At 43.2% G+C, this 21354-nt stretch overlaps 1 protein-coding gene across 2 annotated transcripts in view; it reads left to right on the top strand.

Annotated features, from left to right (window-relative positions):
* The window catches only part of STAB2 (stabilin 2), a 169441-nt gene that overhangs the window by 92768 nt on the left and 55319 nt on the right, over window positions 1–21354 (top strand). For both annotated transcript variants that reach the window (XR_004275576.1, XM_032299531.1), the window contains exons 31-41: window positions 747–824; window positions 4325–4423; window positions 4512–4619; window positions 7860–7991; window positions 10861–10989; window positions 12328–12384; window positions 13724–13819; window positions 14867–15062; window positions 16511–16606; window positions 19864–19909; window positions 20747–20820. Coding sequence is in view for 1 of the 2 variants with exons in the window: in XM_032299531.1 (XP_032155422.1) it covers window positions 747–824; window positions 4325–4423; window positions 4512–4619; window positions 7860–7991; window positions 10861–10989; window positions 12328–12384; window positions 13724–13819; window positions 14867–15062; window positions 16511–16606; window positions 19864–19909; window positions 20747–20820 (1111 nt within the window). In the remaining variant the exon portion in view is untranslated. The remainder of the gene's footprint in view (window positions 1–746; window positions 825–4324; window positions 4424–4511; window positions 4620–7859; window positions 7992–10860; window positions 10990–12327; window positions 12385–13723; window positions 13820–14866; window positions 15063–16510; window positions 16607–19863; window positions 19910–20746; window positions 20821–21354) is intronic.

Raw genomic sequence — 21354 nt, forward strand, 5'->3', positions numbered from 1 at the left:
ACCACAGACTGGGAGGCTTAAACAACAGGCATTTATTTTCTCACAGTTCTGGAGGCTGGAAGTCCAAGATCAAGGTGTGAGCAGAGTTGCTTCCTTCTAAGGCTGTGAGGAAAGGGGCTGTCTTGGGCCCCTCTCCTTGGGTTGAAGATGGTATCTTCATGTTCACATGGCAGTATCTGAGTGTAGCTGTCTCTGTGCAAATTCCTGCTGCTTGTGAGGACACCAGTCAAATTGGATTAGGGTCCACCCTAAGGACTTCACTTTAACTTGATCACCTCTGTAAAGATCCTGTCTGTAAATAAGGTCACCACCTGAGGTACTAGAGGTTAGGACTTCAGCATACAAATTGTGGGGGTGGGGGGGACACAGCTCAACCCACAATGCTGTCTCCAGGGTCAAACCACAGGGCCACTTTAATAAGCCTCAAACAGCACTTTTATAAATGAAATTGCATAGAATACAATAGAATAGATGATCAGAGTGCCTCCCACATAGGGGAAAGTACTATTTCCTCTGTGTGTGTGTGTGTGAGAGTGTGTGTGTGTGTGTGTGTGTGTGTGAGAGAGAGAGAGAGAGAGAGAGAGGGAGGTGTCTGGGGGACAAGAAGTTAAAGGTATTTCTTACTGTGGCTCATGGCCTGAAAGTATGAAGATCACTGTTGCTCAAAAAGCAGAAATTCCAGAGATCATCTCAACCCCAAGGTGTGTTCTATAGACTCACCTTCCCACTGTGGTTTGCATTTACAGAATATCACAATTGAAGGGGCCTCCATTGTCAATGGGGACAATGCAGCCACAAATGGAGTGATACACATCATCAACAAGGTACAAGATTCTACCCTCCTGTGCATGTGGCATCTCTTTTCCCTTTGTTATTTATCCTCCTGTACAGCAATTTTTTTAGCCTTATGTGGAAGGTAACTGGTACTGTACCTTATGACTTTTATTTTAAAACCATCTACAGACTCTATTGATTCAGTGAGACTCAGTTCCCATTTACCCAGCCCATATTCAGCAGTAGGCCCTTTATCAAGTGTGGTCACACCTATTATCTTTCTTGTTTATGGAAACATCTCAAAAGACACTTCAGGCCAAGTGCTGTGGCTCACGCCTATAATTCTAGCACTTTGGGAGACTGAAGCAGGAGGATTGCTTGAGCCAAGGAATTCAAGACCAGTCTGGCTAACATAGTGAGATCCTGTCTCTAACAAAAAAAAAAAAAAAAATTCATGCACCTGTGTGCTCTCAGCTATTCAGGAGGCTAAGGCAGGAGGATCAGTTGAGCCCAGGAGGTCGAGACTACAATGAGCTGTGTTCCAGCCACTGCACTCTAGCCTGGGCAACAGAGTGAGACCCTGTCTCAAAAAATAAAAAGTCATGTGAGCTTAAGCACCCTGGCACTGGGAAGTCCATACAACCAAAGGGGATATAATCAAGAGCTGGAGGAGAGGCACGTGATTCTGTGTCACCTTTCCACTCTCCTATCTGCATTGTTGCACCCTGAAAAATGAGGTAGGAAAGGCCCTTCGGAAAAAAGTGGAAAAGAATATAAAAAGCACTGTGACATTTTTATTTTCTTCTGATACCCAGTTTAACAACGGTATGACATAGGAAAAAAAAGAACAATGAGAAATGGCGTTATAAGCTACCCTGCAATTTTCAGTTACCATGTTAGGATCTTTATTTAAAATGAAAGTTACAAGTTGGAATTTCGGGTACATTGGGAATTCTTGTAAGGTGGAAGATCAGAAAAAAAAATTGTATTTTAATTAAAATTGTTCTCACTTGGCCCTTATATAGCCACTTACTGATTTTAAGTTACAGAAAAGGTTTCTATTTGGAAAGGAGCCTGCTTGTAAGATTTCTGGTCTCATTGTTGCAAAGATTTTGCGGTTCTCCCATATCATTAAGGGGCACTTAGAAACAAGAATTTTGTGCAAGTGATTTGTCACTTACAGGGAATATAGCTTCATCTAATGCAAAGTAATGTTATTTATCGAGGATCTTTTTATTTTCCAATCCTGGCTTTCCAAAGTACTAAAAAACATTTTAAGAACATAAAGTTGGCCGAATGGTGGCTCACACCTGTAATCCCAGCACTTGGGAGGCCAAAGATGATGGATCACCTTAGGTCAGGAGTTCAAAACCAGCCTGACCAACATGGTGAAACCCCATCTTTACTAAGTACAAAAAAATTAGTTGGGTGTTGTGGTGCATGCCTGTAATTCCAACTGCTCAAGAGGCTGAGGCAAGAGAATTGCTTTAACCTGGGAGGCAGAGGTTGCAGTGAGCCAAGATTGTGCCATTGCACTCTAGCCTGGGCAACAGAGTGAGACTCCATCTCAAAAAAAAAAAAAAAAATACTGGGTGCGGTGGTTTATGCCCGTAATCCCAGAACTTTAGGAGGCTGAGACAGGAGGATCATGAGGTCAGGAGATGGAGACTATCCTGGCTAACATGGTAAAACACTGTCTCTACTAAAAATACAAAAACTTAGCTGGGCATGGTGGCACGTATCTGTAGTCCCAACTACTTGGGAGGCTGAGGCAGGAGAATTGCTTGAACCCAGGAGGTGGAGTGAGCTGAGATCACACTACTGCACTTCAGCCCAAGCGACAGTGCAAGACTCCATCAAATAAATAAATAAGTTACCTCCACTCTGCTTTTTTTGATGCACACAACCTCATTAGTAGAGTGGCATCTCAACCCATCTCCTAAGTGCTGTATTATTCTTACGTACAAACGAGACAACAGAGACTCCTCATGGTTAAGTAACTGGATTGATGAAGCAGTTCTGGGTATGACAGTTAATTGATTCGGTTATCTATATAGCCTCTGGGCTGCAGGCACTCCCTAAGGAGCTCCTTCTATGTCTGTCCAGTGGCATCAAGGGCATCGCAGTCAGGGCCGCCGTTGTGCCCTGCATAAAGGTGCCTGGCCAGAGTGGCTGGTAGCCTAATCTCAGCCCACTTCACTCCCCATGCTGTTGCACCCCTATTTGGGATTGCAAACTCCTAGAGAAAGGAGGGCCTTTTTCTTGATTTTCAGTGGCCCTCCTCATTGCCTACTGTTATGTGACATGGACACAGAACCATCAGGCTCTATCAGGCCTTCTCCTCATAGCTCTCGAATCTGCCAAATCTCATCTCATTATCTATCACCTTAAGCCCCTCCTCCCCCTTCAGTTCCAGCAACTCAGAAATGTATCTGTCTTCCTCTAACACAATGTTTTCATACAGTGTTTCTGGGAAAAGCCAGATGGCAATTATTAGGCTTTGCAGGTCACATGGTCCCATCACAGCTCTTCAGCTCTGCCATTGTAGTGCAAAGATGTGTAAACAAATCTACATGGCTGTATTCCAATAAAATTTTATTTTTAAGTACAGGCAGCAGACTGGATTAGGCTTTCTACTGTAATATGCTGTGAGCTCATTGAGGGCAGAACCCAGGCCTCAGTCACACTTATATACCCACCGCCCGGCCTATAGAAGGCATGCAATAAATGTTGGAAAAAGGCCGATCGGATTAGAAAAACACTCCGGTGTTTAATTCTTCAGTCTGACAAGGTTCTAGGTAGAATGCAAAGGTGAAAATAGTGATTTTGGCCAGAAGGTTAATTATGCAGGACTTGCAAACCCAAATGTCCAGATGGATAGCAGAATGAGTAAGGGGAATGTCCCAGGTAGAAGACATTAGGGAGTGGTGGAGACGATAATGGAAGTGGCCGCTGCTAGTCTCCGCTGCTGTGTGTCTGCAGAAATCCAGACCGATGTTTTTAAACAGAAGTCAGCAATCTGAATTTTTATGTAAAAATGCCCTATTATTACACAGCATGAGCTAAACAGTTTTACAAGCCAGTTTCGGGCTACTCAGTTGCAGTAGGTTTGAAACTTCAGGGAAAAGAAATGAAGAACCTAAAAAATAAACAAAAGAACAACAACCAAAGAAGAATGAATTAGATATTAGCGGCAACCTGCCGCATTTCAGTTAGACTTGGTCTAAGGTCGTCTCTGACAAGGTAGAGTAATGCAAGTTGAAATTGATTACTTAGGGAAAGCTGAAAGTCTTTTGTGCAAGATGAAATTTTCTCTAATCAAGGAGGTTTAAGGGTAAGGCATGAAATTGAATAACATCTCCAAGTCTCCTCCAGCCTTGTCACACTGTATCCTGGAATATTTTTATTCTGTGAGTAATCTTCAAAAGGTTGTTAATGTCAATCCATTTAACTGCCTGAAGAAGTTAATGGCATTAGACTCTCATATGTATACACAAGCAGTAGGTCCTACCAAAACATGCTAACAGGGGGCTGGGGTTTCTTTTTTCAGGTGCTGGTCCCGAAAAGAGCTCTGTCGGGCTCCTTACCAAACCTGCTCACCCGACTGGAACAGATGCCTGACTATTCCATCTTCCGGGGCTACATCATTGCAAGTACCACATTCTCTGCCTGACCGCCATGCTCAGGTTACCCAAGAACAGGAATCCCTCACGTGCTCTTGTCTCTTTCCATCACAGCACTATAACCTGACGAATGCAATTGAGGCTGCCAATGCCTACACAGTGTTTGCTCCGAACAACAATGCCATTGAGAATTACATCAGGGAGAAGAAGGCCCTGTCTCTAGTAGGTATCAAGGACTAGAACTAGGGAAGTTATTTTGTGAAAATTCAAACACTCAATGTTTACAATTCATTAGTTGTGTGCCATTTCACTCCTCCTTCCTTGCCCATAGCCATATACTTGATATGGACTCGTGCAGAGATTCTCCCATACACAGACTTCCCCCAGGTCAGAGGCGCTGGATGTTACACATATGCCCCTGGAACTGCACATTTGAGCCTGTATACACAAGGATGCAGGCATGGTGCATTGAGGGTGTAGTGTTGGTGTGTGTATGTAAATACGAGCAAAGGCAGCCCAAGCCCACAGGTGCTGGCCTGTGTAGGATCTATCTATACAACCATCACTCTGGTTCTAGCCAGAGTCATGAAACCACATAAAGAAATTACATGGTTTCTCCAGAGCAGTGGTGGGAAACAAGAGTGGGCTCAGGGGTGGCTTCTCAGGGTGTTTCAGTACCACCCCCATCTTTTTTAACATCATCATCTCAGCCACTCAATATAAAGATGAAAATGAAAACAGTGTGCTTGCCATGCATACCCAGCTATAAACATGTCCCATCGTGTGGGGCTGGGGGTGGAGTGGTCCTGGGCCCCTCCTATATAAAACTTCTGGAGCCACCGCTGAATATCAGATAAATTGCAGCCAGCCTATGGAAGTCTTAGATACCTGGAGGGGTAATTTGGACTTAGTTCTGTAAGAAACAGGACCCACCGAAGAGTTTTAAGTCAGATACTGGCACAATTGAAGCTTTTGAATTAATTCACAAAATCCTTTGACAAACTTTGACTGTTTGCCCCTGGATGTTAGGAATCAGGGAAGATAGAGAAGGGGATAAGAGGAAAAAGAAAGAGATAATCCACCCTCTAGGTCCCTGAAGCTGACATCTCAGCTATTGGGACCAGGGACAGGTCAGGGAGTGGGGGAGGAGGGGTGGTCATGAGGATTCTTCCAGTTTCCTGGGACACCTGCATGCTTGTACCTATGAGCTCAAGTGCCTAATTCCAGGGATATGCACAAAACACACAATGGCTCTGCTATAGGGGAGGATTATATGTGGGAGAGTCTCCACCTGAGGCTGTGTTAAGTATGTGGCTATGGACGGGACAGTTTTAATGGAAAAGTGAAATGACACATTATTGGACTAAAAAGAATGTTTGAATTTTGAGAAAATGGGGATTTTTCTTATTTAATGAGGAAATAAGAAAGGCTGCTTTTCTTCCTCACCACCTCCCAAATTCTCCCTACCCACTCATCGTGTACAGTCCCACCTCCTCAGGGAAGATGGCTCTGGCCACCCGAGGCGTAGGTGCTCTCTCCTGCCTCTGAAGTCACACCATGTGTACGCCCTTGCAGCGTTTATCATGTATCCCCAGTAGGATGGACTGTCCTCTCAAGGAAGCAGGTCTTAGCTCTCCAACTAGATTATAAACTCTGAAGGAAGGCAGAATGCCGTAAATTCCTGTAACCGGCACTTTGAACTCCTGGGATGGAACTGGAAATCATCTGCCTTGTCTTTCCCCTGCCCTCTAGCACACCCTATTTCCTTATAACTCTTCAGCGAGAAATATTCTTTTTGAGCCCCAGAATGAAACTTCAGGCAGTCCTGTAGCCTCTCTGCCTTCCCAAAAAGTCCTGTAATCACTCTGGTGGCAAATACACTTTAAGTCACAAAGTCACTCTCAGCTAAGTAAAAATAAAGAATCCAACTCCTTACAATAATTAACACTTTGAATTGAATTTAAAATTAGTTCTTCCCTCCCTGCTCCACAACAGAGCTTTGTGCAGAAATGGTCTTGGTCCTTGAATCGGTCAGAGTCCACAGGAGATGAAAAACATACCAGTTACATAAACAGAATTTGATAGAATGAATTGTTTATTGGCTATAAAGCTGTATAAATATAATTGAAAGGTTAAAAAAGCAAGAGAGCAATATCACAATGATAGCAATTGCAGGATTCACTTATGACCCCTAAGGCTAGGAGTACAGTGGGAATAGGTTGGAATTACTAAAACGTATAAACCTAGAGACCGCTGAGAAGGGGTCACTTTTCAGCTGGTGCTGGTGTCTTTGAGCCTGAATGAGTGGCGAAGGTCTCTGTGGGTCCAAGACCCAGACCTCCAGGAGCAGGCATTGTTTGGCTGGTGTCTTATGAGTGGAGAGGGCGGGATTAAGCTGGCTTTGTGACAGGAAACTGCCATGCAGATTCAGGTGCCACTGCAGGGAAGAGAAGTGAGGCTGGGTGACGCCAATAGGAACAGGGAGAGAACAGGAAGGAGCGAGGCCTCCAGCCCTCCAACTGTCTCTAGTACTGCTCATTGGCAGACCCTAATAGGGAGCCCCTTGCAAAGGAGAAATGTGGGGGACAGCCTCAGCCCCAGCATCATCAAACAGAATATAGGAGGTGGGTCTGGAGCTGAGAGGCAATCACCTAGGAGCCTTCTCCTCACCTTCCCCACAGAATGCTTCCCTTTCTGATCTCATTAAATTCCATTTTGGTTTCACTAGCTTTGAAGTAGAGGGGAAATAAGGGTTGGTGTTTGGGAAGACACGTCAAGAAGGTTAAGAAGGATGGAGGAGGGTAGGAAGGACCCTAAAACCACAGAGTCCACCCCTAGCTTTGCCCCTGGGGAGCCTGCCCATCCAGGCTGCCATCAGCTCTCTCAGATACTCCTCATGTCTGAGCCACAGCAAACACCCACATTCTTGTCCCAAGCCAACTATGCAAGTGCAGATCTGTCCCACACAGCAACAGCCCTCCTCAGTGCACCACAGGGCAGCTCATCAGCAGTCCCTGCCTGGGTCAGACCCCATCCAACATGCCACCCTATCTCCAGGAGACACAGATTGAGGTCCTTGAAGCATCCTAATGAAGCTCCTCTCGTGCCCCAGAGGTGAAAGGTGGACTGGGGTGTGGGGACTGTGTCTTCTCAGCAGTTCTGTCCAAAGAATTATCACCTTTAAAATCTACCCCCAGCTGTCGTATCTTTAGTCTGGGTTTTAGAATCCTCTAATGAGTTATTAACTGTTCCATCTGGAAAATTTGCAAGTTCTCTGAAGCCATCTGTTTCACAACTCACTTTCATATTGAATCCCTATTGTGTCTTGATGCTTCTGTCAAAACTTCCTCTCGGACAAGCTCTTGTTCCTCTTTGTAATCTCCACAGTGACAGTACATGGAAGAATCTGGGTAACTGTCAGGCTGATCTCTTGACTGACTTTCAATTCTGTGTGTGATCCAGGAGAAGGACGTCCTCCGGTATCACGTGGTCCTGGAGGAGAAACTCCTGAAGAATGACCTGCACAATGGCATGCATCGCGAGACCATGCTGGGTGTCTCCTACCTCCTCGGCTTCTTTCTCCGCAATGACCAGGTGTGATTCTTTTATGTAAAACCCAGGAATGAGTGTCTTGGCTCCTATCATCCTTCATCACTTCTATATTAGCCTGTTTTCTCACTTTTAATAAGGACATACCCAAGTCTGGAAAGAAAAAGAGGTTTAACGGACTCACAGTTCCCACGTGGCTGGGGAGGCCTCATAATCATGGTGGAAGGTAGGGAGGTGCAAGTGATATTTTACATGGATGGCAGCAGGCAAAAAGAGAGCTTGTGCAGGAAACTCCCCCCGTGGAAAACCATCAGATCTCCGGAGAGTTATCACTATCAAACGAGCAGCATGAGAAAGACCTCCCCCCATGACTAAATTACCTCCCACCAGGTCCTTCCCACAACATGTGGGAATTCAAGATGAGATTTGGGTGTGGACACAGCCAAACCATATCAACGTCCATACTGGAATAATCTCACCAGTGCTTCCGAAGCCTTACAAACACAAGACAGTTGTCTGTGTTTCACTGTAAAGTAAAGCCTAAACCAGGCTGTCTAGCTCCCACTCTCCTGCCCAGCTGCCAGCCTTCAGGTGATCAGGGTAGCCAAACAAATTGTGGCATTGAATCTCTCCAGTCATAGGCATCCTTCAGTGCTGGTACAACAAACACAACAGATGGCTCCCAAGCGGTACCCAGGATGGAAGGGAACCTAGGAGATCAACCTATCCAGGCCCAACCAGGAAGTGATGTGGCCTCCAGGGTATAAGGAGCCCCATGACATACATAGGAGCCAGCAGCCAAGCGTATTAACATTATTATCATTGTATAACCACAGAGACTGCAGTCTAGGACTAACCAGCCACCACAGTGGTATTCCAGCGTTGATCTCACATGATCTCACCCAAATATTTAAATGTCTTTACAATTTATAGGAAAGAATACATGAGGCTATTTAACATATTTCAATTATAAAATTATAAAAATACGTATTTCAAATATCAAGTAAAAAGATCAGTTTGAAAATTCCATAAGAAAAACTCATAATTCTAATGTAAATTCTCACAAGAAAAATTAAAACAATTTAAGAGACACTAAACACTATATTGAAATGAAGGCTTAATGACAGAACTTTATAAGCAATAATATTTGAACCTTTCTAAAAAGTGTAATCTTAAAAAATTTATTCAGTGGTGTCATTACTGAATAACAAGTAAATTTTTATGTAAAATGTTTTTTATCTGCTTAGGGGGAAAAGTCTTTCTCACTTTTCATTGATTCGAGAATAACCTCAAATATTTTTCTCAGACTCCCACAGATAAGTCTACCTATTGTGTAATAATTTGAAGGAGACCCTTTTAAATATACTGTATTGTTTTACCAGGATTGGCAACTATTTTATTGTCAGATAACTTTTTTGCTTCTGTATCTGTCATCTTTTATTTCATCATGTAAGGATTACTGTCCAATGCAGTTAGCCGAGTCAATTTTAGAGCTGCAATGTTCATTTTTCCATGTGTGCAGAAATTCTTTTATCTGGAGAAAGAATTATTAATACAATAGAGGCTTTTATTGATACTAATTTACTTTCTCTTGTGACAATGGAAGTGTAGAGAAATGCTTTCTAAATGAGTAGACACATTCAAGTCAAAATTTTAATGTGATCCATAATTCTCTGGATAGATCTCAGAATGGAAATAATTTAGGCTTTTTAAAATGCCAAATCAACAGTATTACTACGTCAAATGTTCTTCTGTTTTTGGTATTTAAAAATGGCTCTGCATCTTAGAATTCTGGAAATTTATTACAATCACCATTTGAGACTAAGTCAGGTTTTCCATTAATTTTCCAAATGTACACAGACCTTGGAACTCCTCTGTTCAGTCGGATTTATCCCAGCATCCACATAGAAACTCATTTCACTGCAAGTAAATCGTAAGGGACTTTAATATTCAGTGGAAGTTCAAATTAAGCACTTAGTAGGGTCATTCTAATATTGCTGCAGAGATGATTTCTGGGATAATAATATATGACTCATTTTATGAATTTTAAACCATTATTGGATCTTAACTTGAGTTTTCCCCTCTCCCAAAATCAGCCCTGCTAAACACACACACACACGCCACCCCAATTTTTCAAAGAACAATTTTGCTTCCAGTTATAGGTGTTATATTAATGAATGAATCCATGGCTTCAATTATTTTTCATTGATTACTCATTAAAGTATTCTCCCCTAAAAATCAAAACAAATTACAACTCCAAGTCGAATTTGACTTGGCAGCATTTAGATACAGACTTTATTCCCATGCCTTGGATGCTTATGGACTCACTAAACAAGGACAGATATAAACATACCATTTTTTTTAAAAAATTATTTAGTTCTTTTTATTCTTGTTATCATTAGTCTTTCTGAGGGTTGTTTACACATTAACCATGAAGTGGAGGCATACCGAAAGAACAGTTGCATTCTTCAGTTTTTGGTTATGGGAAGCATTACCACCTCCAGAACCACTAGTCTGCAGCACAACTGAGCATGCCCATGGAGCCATCTTGCCAGTGAGCACTAACATAATGATCATGGGTGGTATTTTTCAAACAAACACAAGGCAGTTAATTTGTATGATGGAGGATACCTTAGACATTATCTAGAATAGCTTTTTCCTTATACAAAAGACAAAAAGTTCAGAGAGGGAAAGCAATTGGCCTAAGGTCACACAACTAGACAGTGCCAGGACTACTATTCAGACTTCCCCTCCTAGGTCAGAGGTCTTTCCAGTGCAGGTGAATATTGTAATATCTCCAGGTGAATATTGTAATACATCCTAGGCAATTGTCTTACTGATAGCCTCCAGTTCCCATCTTCCTCATATCTCTTTAAATATCATAAAAAGTGACATTTAATCCTGTTGTTCACAGATCTATGTAAATGAGGCTCCAATAAACTACACCAATGTAGCCACTGATAAGGGAGTGATCCATGGCTTGGGAAAAGTTCTGGAAATTCAGAAGAACAGATGTGATAATAATGACACTACTATTGTACGAGTAAGTTCTATGGGCCAGGGCCAATGATGAGACTAAAAAATATTGGTTTATTTTTTATAAATTTTTAGGCATAAGGCTTTTCTATTAAGGTATCTTAATAGAAAATCCATGAACCAGAGTGAGCATCTTTGATCCAAGGAAGAACTACCAGGTTGTGGTTCTACAAAGATACATAAGACATGACCCCTGCCCTCAATGGGCTTGTGATCTAGTGTGAGAGGTGGTACCTTGCATGTCTGGGAAAGGCTACGAGGTATGGGGGGAGGGGGGATGGTGGGGAGGTGGAGTGCTGTATCGGGCAGGATTCTGGACCATGGCTTTCTTCAAAGGGAAAATGTGCCGTACCTCGCACAGACAAAGGATAGGAACTATGGTGCACCTGTGGCAGTTATGGGCCACGCCTGCTCTACTAGAAGAGAAAATAAGGAATTATTTCAGTGCATTATGGAATGTGATAATAGAGGCTTTTCACGCCAGTCTATGGGGCCATGTAGGACCTTTCTACAATAATTGCAACCACTGGCATTAATTAGGCATTCGTTATATGCCAGGCACTGCTCTTAACATTGTACACGTGTTACACCTGTCTAATGCTCTCAATACCCTACCAAGTAGTACTATTGCTATCCCCATTTTGGAAAAATGAGCCAAAGAGGTTAACTAATACACGCAGGTTCATGCACTAGCAAGTGGCAGAAAAGGGGTTTACATGTAGGCAGCCTGGCCCAGAGCTGGAACTCTGAACAACCACACTAGCCTGTCTGGTAGGCATCAGGTTCAGAACTAGACATGTGGGCCACCTCCTGTTTTAGGAATAGGTCGAGGTTCAGGGTTTCTGTCTTTTGCTCTTTGTTTTGAAATAACATATATTATTACAATAAAAAGTTTGGAATAGGTTGTGAACTTTTGCTGTTTGTTTTATAATAGCACGTATTATTGCTGTGGAGCACCTCCACGCTGAGCCTCTCAGCTGAGCAGTGTGCGCCGAAGCTGGGCACTGGGTATGGTAACTTGTTAGTTTCTGAATCTGGCCCAATTCACTTAATAGTTGGGTTTTAATTTAAAAAGTTTAAAAGAATTGGGATGTAAATGAGATGAGGTCACACTTTAAAGAGTTAGCGGAGTAGGAAGAGTATTGTGGAGAAATGTGATACAAATGTGCAAGACCTGAAGGAGTCGACATGTTTGTCTCAAAGAACGTGAAAGAGGCTGATCAGATGATCTTGCTTGATTTTAAATTCCGTATTCAAAAACCTTCAGTTCCAAGTTCTGGAAAATGCTAGCAGCTTCATTTTGCACTAAAGTTAATTGCATTGATTGTTTCTGTGTTTTACCAAGGGAAAGTGTACAACATGCTCCGCGAAGCAGCTCTGCCCATTCGGAGCTAAACATCTAGTAAGTATTTTGTCTGTTTTGATAAAATAGTTTCCAGATCCGAGGAGTCCCAGTTAAAATGAACCTCATGATTACCTGTTTTGCACTCCCCTCATTCCTTCACTTAGTTTGAATTAAATTTTACCTCATTATGTCATATGCATCTTTGTAAAATCTCACATCTATTTTTTTTTTGGACCAAGGCAAAATTTAATAAACAGAAATGGGTTCATATGAATCAAAAGACAGGACAGAATGTCTTTTTTTTGAGACGGAGTCTTGCTCCGTCGCCAGGCTGGAGTGCAGAGGCACGATCTCGGCTCACTGCAACCTCCGCCTCCCAGGTTCAAGCAATTCTCCTTCCTCAGCCTCCCAAGTAGCTGGGACTACATGCGCACGCCACCATGCCCAGCTAATTTTTGTATTTTTTAGTAGAGATGGTGTTTCACCATGTTGGCCAGGATGGGCTCGATCTCTTGACCTCGTGAGCTGCCCGCCTCGACCTCCCAAAGTGCTGGGATTACAGGCGTGAGCCACCGTGCCCGGCCCAGAATGTCATTTTTTATGTTCCACAGCTTTCATATCCCAGTAGCCAGTTGCAAACAGCAGTGAGAAACCTGATCAGAGAAGACAGATTCCGTATCCAAAATCATATCCAGCCTTGGATATATTCCACCTGCCTGATTTCCTTTTATAGTTGAAGTTGCAACTAACTTTCTCAAAGAAACAGATGGCAGATATGGGGAAGACAGATGATCCATATTTCTTGTAGCTATTTATTGTAAAAGCTATTTCTGATTACATTAAAAAGAATAAATATTCATGCACCTTCAACAGCATGATAATGGTTTTTAATAAATGTATGATAATAAATTTTAAATATATTTATGATAAATTTTAATCTCTAACAACCATACAGATGTTCTCATTTGAGGTTTAATTTAATCTTGTATAAGATGATCTTTGTACACCACCTTAATCCTTTCTTGAACCAAGGCAGAATATAGATCAATAAATCAACAGAAACCAAAGTTCAGTTTAATCGATGTACGGTGCTGGAAGGACATTTTTGTCTGGTTTACTCTACAATTCTTGCAAACTTGAGTTTATATTCTAAAGAAAAGTTCTTTCCATGGAGTACTACTTTAAAGTATAGTTATTGGATTTTGCCACCTGGCATTCCAGCAGCCAACATTGTGCTTTTGTGTTTTCTTGCTTATGAAGCATTGCCAACAAGTCACCACCTTCCCTTCCCACAACATTCTAGTCAGAGAGACAGCAACGCATCACCCACCTACTTGCTTTCAGAGATTGGAAAACTTCTTCCTTAGGAGTTGATGTAATCATTAATATTTCACAGGCTAATGAGATAAAGAGATGTATCTATACCATCTATTTCATGAGAAAACGAGCCCTGTTTATTGGGTGCCAGCCAGTATGTGTGAAAACCGTCATTGTGAGTACAGTAATTGAATCACCCTAACTACTGTGGCACCCCTGGGAAAATCCATCCTATGATATCCTTTTCGCAATGCCTGTGCATGTCTGCTTTCTGCCATCTCCTCTTCCTTGTCACCTGCATTATCATTGTTATCCAGTGTAGTAGTGGTAGCAGTAAAACTCAGAACAGCCCTGTAATCTAGAAAATGGGTAAAAGCTGCCACATTCAATTGCATGATGAAAAAACCTGAGAGTCTGAGAGGCTACCCTGTTGTCACAAGAGGGTAGCTCTGTCAGTGTGCCTGTAAGCAAAAGAGACAAAGTGGCCACTCACAAAATAAACATAAGGTGTACCTGGTCATTTGGAAAACAGGACCCCAAAGCTAAGTAACTCTAGGGGTTCCTGTAGAATTTGCAGGAAAAGTCATAACTTCCTGTCCTGCTCCTTTCCCAGAGGACTAGACATCACCTCTGCCTATCTGGGCAGAGGTGGGGTGATCCGGCCCTTAGGCTGCAGAGCATAGAGGTGGGTGAGATTTTGTGTTTTAATGCATTCAAGAATAAAGGCAAGGCAAACCCAAACGGATATTCTACAGGGCTTCCCTGAACAGCAACAGATTTGTTTGTAAAATGCCAAAAGCCTCAGCTGCAGAGTCCTCCTCATCGTCAGTAGTAGACGAAATAACATCAGTGTGAAGGGGCGGGGCCCAGGTCTGGATGGAGAAGCCCCTTGATCCTCCACCCTCCAGCATCACGGATATTATTCTTTAGTTTCTTCTGCTGCCCCACCTCCTTTCTCGTTTTTTTTCCCACCTCTTCTCTGACATTCCATTTTCCTTTCCCTTTTTCCTACTTCCTCAGTGGAGCCCTTGGTCCTGTTCCTAGAACCCCTGGAAATTGCCAAGCCTCACCCAGTCCCCAGAGGGTCCTGCCCCCATCCCTCTCACCCACTCCATGTAAGGTCAAGGTACACATGAAGTCCCCCACAGCAAGATTTCTACACCGAGGCTGGACAATAGCAGAGAGTGGAAGTGCACTGTCAAGTGTTGTCCTTCTGTTTCAGACGAGAGAATGCTGTGCTGGCTTCTTTGGCCCCCAGTGCCAGGCCTGTCCAGGGAACACCCAGAATGTCTGCTCTGGTAATGGCATCTGTTTGGATGGCGTGAACGGCACAGGTGTGTGTGAGTGTGGGGACGGCTTCAAAGGCACGGCCTGCGAGACCTGCACCGAGGGCAAGTATGGCATCCGCTGTGACCAAGGTGAGCACCCTCCTCTCCACGCAGGCCCCTGGGCTGCTGAAGCCAACCAGGAATGTGTGGGGAAAGAGTGATCCCGCACATGCTCCCTAACTGGCCTGTCTCCCCAGGTGGGCTGGAATCCCACGTGCTGCTATCACTGTGAATTGTAAGAACATCTGCATTGTCATTTGCATTTGCAGTGTTCCCAAACATTTTCAGTCATTAACCTGCACCTACCAACTCACTTCCAATTTGTTCAGTGACATTCCCGGCCCAAATGCATTTTTATGTTTGCCTGTGCACACTAATCGTCATGGCTAAACTTTCCATTGCAGACATTGCTCGATAGTTTGAAAAACAGATTTGCACAAGTTATTCATTGAATCCACACAAGAACCTTAGGTACTTGTGTATTGCTATGCCCATTTTACAGATGAGGGTATTAAGAGGTTGAATGATTTCCCCCAAGGCTACAACTGATGAGTTGCAGAACTGAGGATTGAACGTACACTTTTCTTGACTCCAAAGCCTTGCTTTTAGATCATGCTCTTCCTTACCTGAGAATCACTCCCTCATTTCACCAGCAGCAAGACACACGCTTTAAGTCATTTTTGCAAAAACAGTGATCCGTTTGAGCCAAGTCATCTGTATTCTCACATCCGGATTTCCTTGTGTCCAGGAACACACAGCTGTGAGAGGATTGACTTGGGAGAATGGGTTTCCTAACAAAGCATTATTCTAGCTGGTACTAAAAACCATACATTTAACTTGGCTATCACTGTTTTCTCTTCAACTGGTCTAAGCCAGACACAATTAATGTACGGTATAACTGAATCATTATAATTGAGCCATGTAATATTTACTAGGAAATAAAATGTCGATTTTTTTCCAGTGTTATTTGGAAGAATTATCTGCCTGCATTTGTGCATGAGTTCCTAAACTGGGATCTGTGAACGGCCCTCATGGGGTCCAGCAAACTGCTAAAGCTGAATACATTTTTGGGGGAAAGATATCTGTAGCTTTCATCGAGTTCTCAAAGAGGCTCTTCTGTGTAACTGAAGAACGCAGTGCCACACCAGACTTAAACCCAATGTCAAATGGGCTTCTTTCTAAAGTCCTCTCTTAGAGGGCAAACATGGCTCCATAAAAAGGGGCCCCACACCTGGATCCTCAGGTAACCTTGACTGAGGACACTCTCACACTGCTTGGGTCACAGATCTTCAATGCTGCATTGTCCCAAAACTGCAGTCTGAGCCACTTCGTTGAAGCTAGAGCTACTTCACCTGCTAACTTGCTAGATTCTGCCTCCTGCACTCCTGTCCTTTTTGTGATTCAAGACTCCCATTAAATAATATGATTCCTTAGAAGTAGTTGAAGAATTAAGTGCAATAAAGCAAAGCTAGTAAATGACAAATGAGTCATTGAACATGGGTTAGAATCTGATGATTTTCAGGTGTTTTTCCACTTAGCATGTTCTTGCGTCCATGGGAGGTGCAACCAAGGACCCTTGGGAGATGGCTCCTGTGACTGTGATGTGGGCTGGCGAGGAGTGCACTGTGATGAAGGTAAGAGTGAGCCCTTCAGCATTTATAATCTGTTCTAAGCTTTGCTTCCCAGCAGCTACATTTTTCTTTCTAAAATAGAAATGGCACCTTGATTACTTCTTCTGGCAATAAACACCATTCTTTCTTGCAGCAAAAAGTTTATAAAATAAAGAAAAACAGAAAGAAGAAAATAAAATTACTCATACTCCCAAGACAGGAAAGAATTATTTCTGATATTTTATATTAAGCTCCCAACCTTTCCCTAGGTATATAAACATATATGTAGGGAATCACACTCTACATACTGTCTAGTAACCTACTTTTCCACTTCACAATATATATAGATATCGTTCCATGTGAATAAAATAGAAAAATCTCATTAATTTTTAATCTCCACAAAATGCTATACTTTTTTGACCCAGTTTTCTGCTCTCTCAAACACTGCTACAATAACCATATTCATTTAGTCAAATTCCTAGAGATGAGATTTGTGAGTCAGGGGTTGGTACTCTGGGGAAAGATCTTGCTACTTATTACCAGGTTGTCCGCCAGAGGAAACAGCAATTTATTTTCCTGCCAACAGTGTCTGAAAGGCCCATATCCTCCTACCCCCGCCACATCGCATTGATGGAGTAGATTGTGTTGAATGTGCTTCAGGTGAGGGTGATCAAAGGGAAGAGAATTTCAGGCAGAAAGAAGCACCTGGAATACCACAAAGACATGAGGAAAGCTCAACACATTTAGGGAATCAAAGAATTGCAGAATTAGAGGACTGTAAGAGGGGGCGTTGGTGAGAAAAGGCTGGAGCAGTGGGCAGGAGCCAGGCGGTGAAAGGCTAAGGAGGTTGGACTTTCCACTAAAGCCAACAGAAGCCATTAAAGAGCTTTCAACAAGGGAGCAATAGGATCACATTTTGCACTTAAGAAACATCATTCTGACTTTGGATTGAAGAGAATACCCCTGGAAGCAGGTATCAGAGACTTCTCCTCTTCTGGGATGGGAGCTGGGGAGGAGATCACAAGTGCCTGCCAGCCTAAAGGGGGCTCCATGGATGTGGCCTTGACAGAGGGGGCATCTTTGCCCAGAGCTCCAGGCAATGCAAAAATCAAGGAAATGCAGCCGCCTTTTAATGGTGAGCAACAAGGCGTTGGGAAGGAAGGTTAGTTGAAAAGCTGAACTGGGAAGTCTGAACGGTCCCAAGCCAAAGAAATATCCTAGAGCAGGTGTCAAATGTCAGCATACAGAGTCAGACTTCCTAAAGCCTGAGAGAGGGAAGCAGAAAGCAATGGGGTCACATAAACAGTAGGACATTTTAGGTGAATCCCCAGAATAAATACAATAGGCTCTCTCCTCTTCCTGCTTTCTCTACTCTGAAGAAGGATCCCACTACCCATGTAGCTGGTCACCCAATCTAGGAACCTCCCTACTCAGCCTCCATGCCTCCCTGTGCCTCACTAACATACCTAACTTACTCATGTCTCCACATCTCTCAATCCATCTCTTCCTCCTCCTCCCCGCTCACCAGTAGCCTCAGAGTCTTTGTTTCCTGTCCTGTCTTCCTCCATTCCATACTCCACGTTACTGCCAGATAGAACTTTCCAAAACATAGATCAGATCGTGTTTCTCACCCCAACCCCTCCCCAAGACTTGGCAACTTGCTGTGGTTCTTCATTGCCTGCAGAAGAAATTCCTAACTCCTTAGCAGGATGGAGCACAAAGGCTATTCACCAATAAACACTCACCCAGTTTTCCAGACTTACCTCCCATCCCTGTCGCCAGTGCACACTCTACACAGGAAGTTTCCAGTCTAGAAAAGGAAACAAATGTTTAGTAAAAGACGGCAAAAATTGTAGCATAGAGCACAAAGCAAAGAGCCTGTAGACTATAACAAGAAAGAAAACTTCTTTGTGTGCAAACTCACTGCTCCCAAGCCCACAGCAGACATCAATAATCAATCATGGCACTCCCAGCCAGGCACAGTGGCTCACACCTGTAATCCCAGCACTTTGGGAGGCTGAGGCAGGCAGATCATGAGGTCAGGAGATTGAGACCATCCTGGCCGACACCGTGAAACCGTATCTCTATTAAAAATACAAAAATTAGCAGGGTGTGGTGGCGCACATCTGTAATTCCAGCTACTTGGGAAGCTGAGTTAGGAGAATCACTTGAACTCAGGAGGCAGAGGTTGCCGTTAGCCGAGATTACACCACTGCACTATAGCCTGGGTGACAAGAGTGAGACTGTCTCAAAAAAAAAAAAAAAAAGTATATATATATATGTATATATATATATATATGGCACTGTCCCCCTCTGAGACCAGCCAGGGGCACCCAACCCTTCTTATAGTAGCACACCATAAACCTGCTATCAATTAATTGAAGTTGGCTCAAAAGTTTGGACCAGGTTCCAGAGAAGACATAAAACATGATCGAAATTCCAATAGGAAGAGAATAGAAACGGATTGTTTAGGCTCAAGGAATTAGACACAGGCACAAAATTGCCTCCGTTCCAGCCCATTTGAGTCTGAAAATGTTCCCTCTGACACAAAACAGGCCACTTTTGCAGGCCTCAGTTTCAGGACCTCCTGTATGACGCAGCCAGGTAAGATTTCTATCCCAAAAGCTCTTAGCATGAGCATCCTGCCTAAGAGTACTCTTTTCCTCATCTCTAGTGACTTCTTTCTGGATCTTATCCTATCAGGAAATATGTTAGGTAGGCATCCAAGAGCAGCAAACTATGCTGTGTCCAGGAAACTTACATGTTAATTCACAAATTATATTTTGTACCTGCTGGGTACAAAGCCCTGATTTTCTACACATGCAAAAACATCTTTTATTTATAATTATAGTTTTGCTTGTTTATAGCTCTCCATAACAAAATGATGAAAAATAGGAAAGAATAAAATTAGGAATAAACTAGAAAGAATAGCATAGGAAACACAAATAAAATGGAAAATCAAAACCCAGGAGAGGGATACACATCAACACCCAGGCCATAAGAGCGCATGCTCACATTCCAGTGAGAATTCCATGTTTTATTCACCCTTGCATCCTCACTGCCTAGCACAGGGCCTGGCAAACAGAAGACACCATCAATGTATTTCAGATTTGGCTTTGAGCTTCATGGCAGCCAGTATAAAAAAGGATTGACATGGTCTCATAGTTTTACGTGCCTATCACTTCCAAAGAAGTAGCTTTTCCCAGCACAAAGTACTAAAAGAAAATCCTCAGGTGACATTTAGTAAGAGGGCTGAGACAGCAATTGGTTCTCTTTTTCAGTGATCAAAAAAGATGACTGCAATGGGACGTGCCACACCAGCGCCAAGTAGGTAGCCCCAGCCGCCTTTGGGGACAATGCAAAGGGGATTTTCCCCCCCAGTAAGGTCTACCCTCATCTATCTTCAGGGGATTTGTTTCCTGACACCATTTCTGAGCGTTTAGGATATATTCAAGCATGAAACTAAAAATATCTCTGAAGAGGCCACCATCAACTAGCCAGATCCAGGCTTTCCAGCAAGCTGCCATCTGACTTACCTGGCACATATACAAAAAGGCCCACTGTTACCCCAGTCCAAGCCACCAGGATTCTTAAGGAGGCTCAGGAAACCCAGTGGGCCTCGGTCTCCATAAACATTGTTCCTGACTCACAGAAAGGCATAGCCTGGCTTCATAATCTTGACTTCCAGAGAGGCTTAATTAATTTAGTACCTAGTAGTGGAGTTAGACATGAATTCAAAGTCAGCCTCTGTCATTTGCACTACCGCACAACCTGGAGTCCCTTGTTTAATTCCTCCAAAGCCTCATATTCTTCATTTGTAAGTGGGAATAGTAGTAATGCCCACTTGCTAGAGGCTATTGGACAGTGAGTAGATGACACAAAATAATACGTGAAGCATGGCTTCTAGCACATCTGTGGCTCTCTAAAGCTTGGTAGCTACCTTTCTTATTTCTGAACTGATGCCTATATATATATATGCTGTAGTTTACCTGATAAATGGGTACAGTTTTAGCTGCCTGTGGCGGACAGGCAGCTAAAATTGGACTCCTCTCCCAAGCCTTAGGCGGGACCTCTGAGTGTCTCAGGGGGGCAGGGGCATTGTGAGCCATGTGGTGGGAGGTGGTGTACTTTTCTGCAAACCCTATTTGCCCTTCCTCGTTGCAGCTGCATTCTCACAGATGGTATACCTTCATGCAAGTGTGCAGCAGGATTCCAAGGGAACGGGACCATCTGCAAAGGCAAGCGAAGGAGGGAATTTGCTGGGGGCTGGCCAGGCTTGCATGGGCTATTGAGAGATTCCTGTTCCTGCAGTCTGAATGGGCCTCAGCAGCTGGTGCCAACCACTGATGGTGAATCACATGTAATAGGGCAGTGGTTTGTGCCTGGGGACAGGAAACCAACTGTTCACAGCCTTGACCACAATTGGGATCACCTGGACAGCTTTGAAAACCACCGATTTGTGTTGAAAAACCCACATAAAGAAACGATCAATATTTCAGATGATGGCTATGCTAATGACACTGATTTATACATTATATGCATCACAGCATTACTATATACCCCAGAAATATGTCCAATTATATGTGTCCGTTAAAAAAAAAGTTAACTCGCTAATTTGATTGGCCTAGGGTATGGCTGAGGCATTAAGGCTCTGGAGTAGACTGGAAAAGAATTTGAGCTCTGGTTCTTCCAACTACCCAAGTGGCGTTGGATCAGTCATTTAACTGCACTGAGATGTTGGCTCATTTGTAAAGTAAACTTAAAACTACCTC

Source organism: Sapajus apella, unplaced genomic scaffold, assembly GCF_009761245.1.
Source record: "Sapajus apella isolate SASKATOON/1434 unplaced genomic scaffold, GSC_monkey_1.0 scaffold2, whole genome shotgun sequence".
NCBI classification, from domain to species: Eukaryota; Metazoa; Chordata; class Mammalia; order Primates; family Cebidae; genus Sapajus; species Sapajus apella.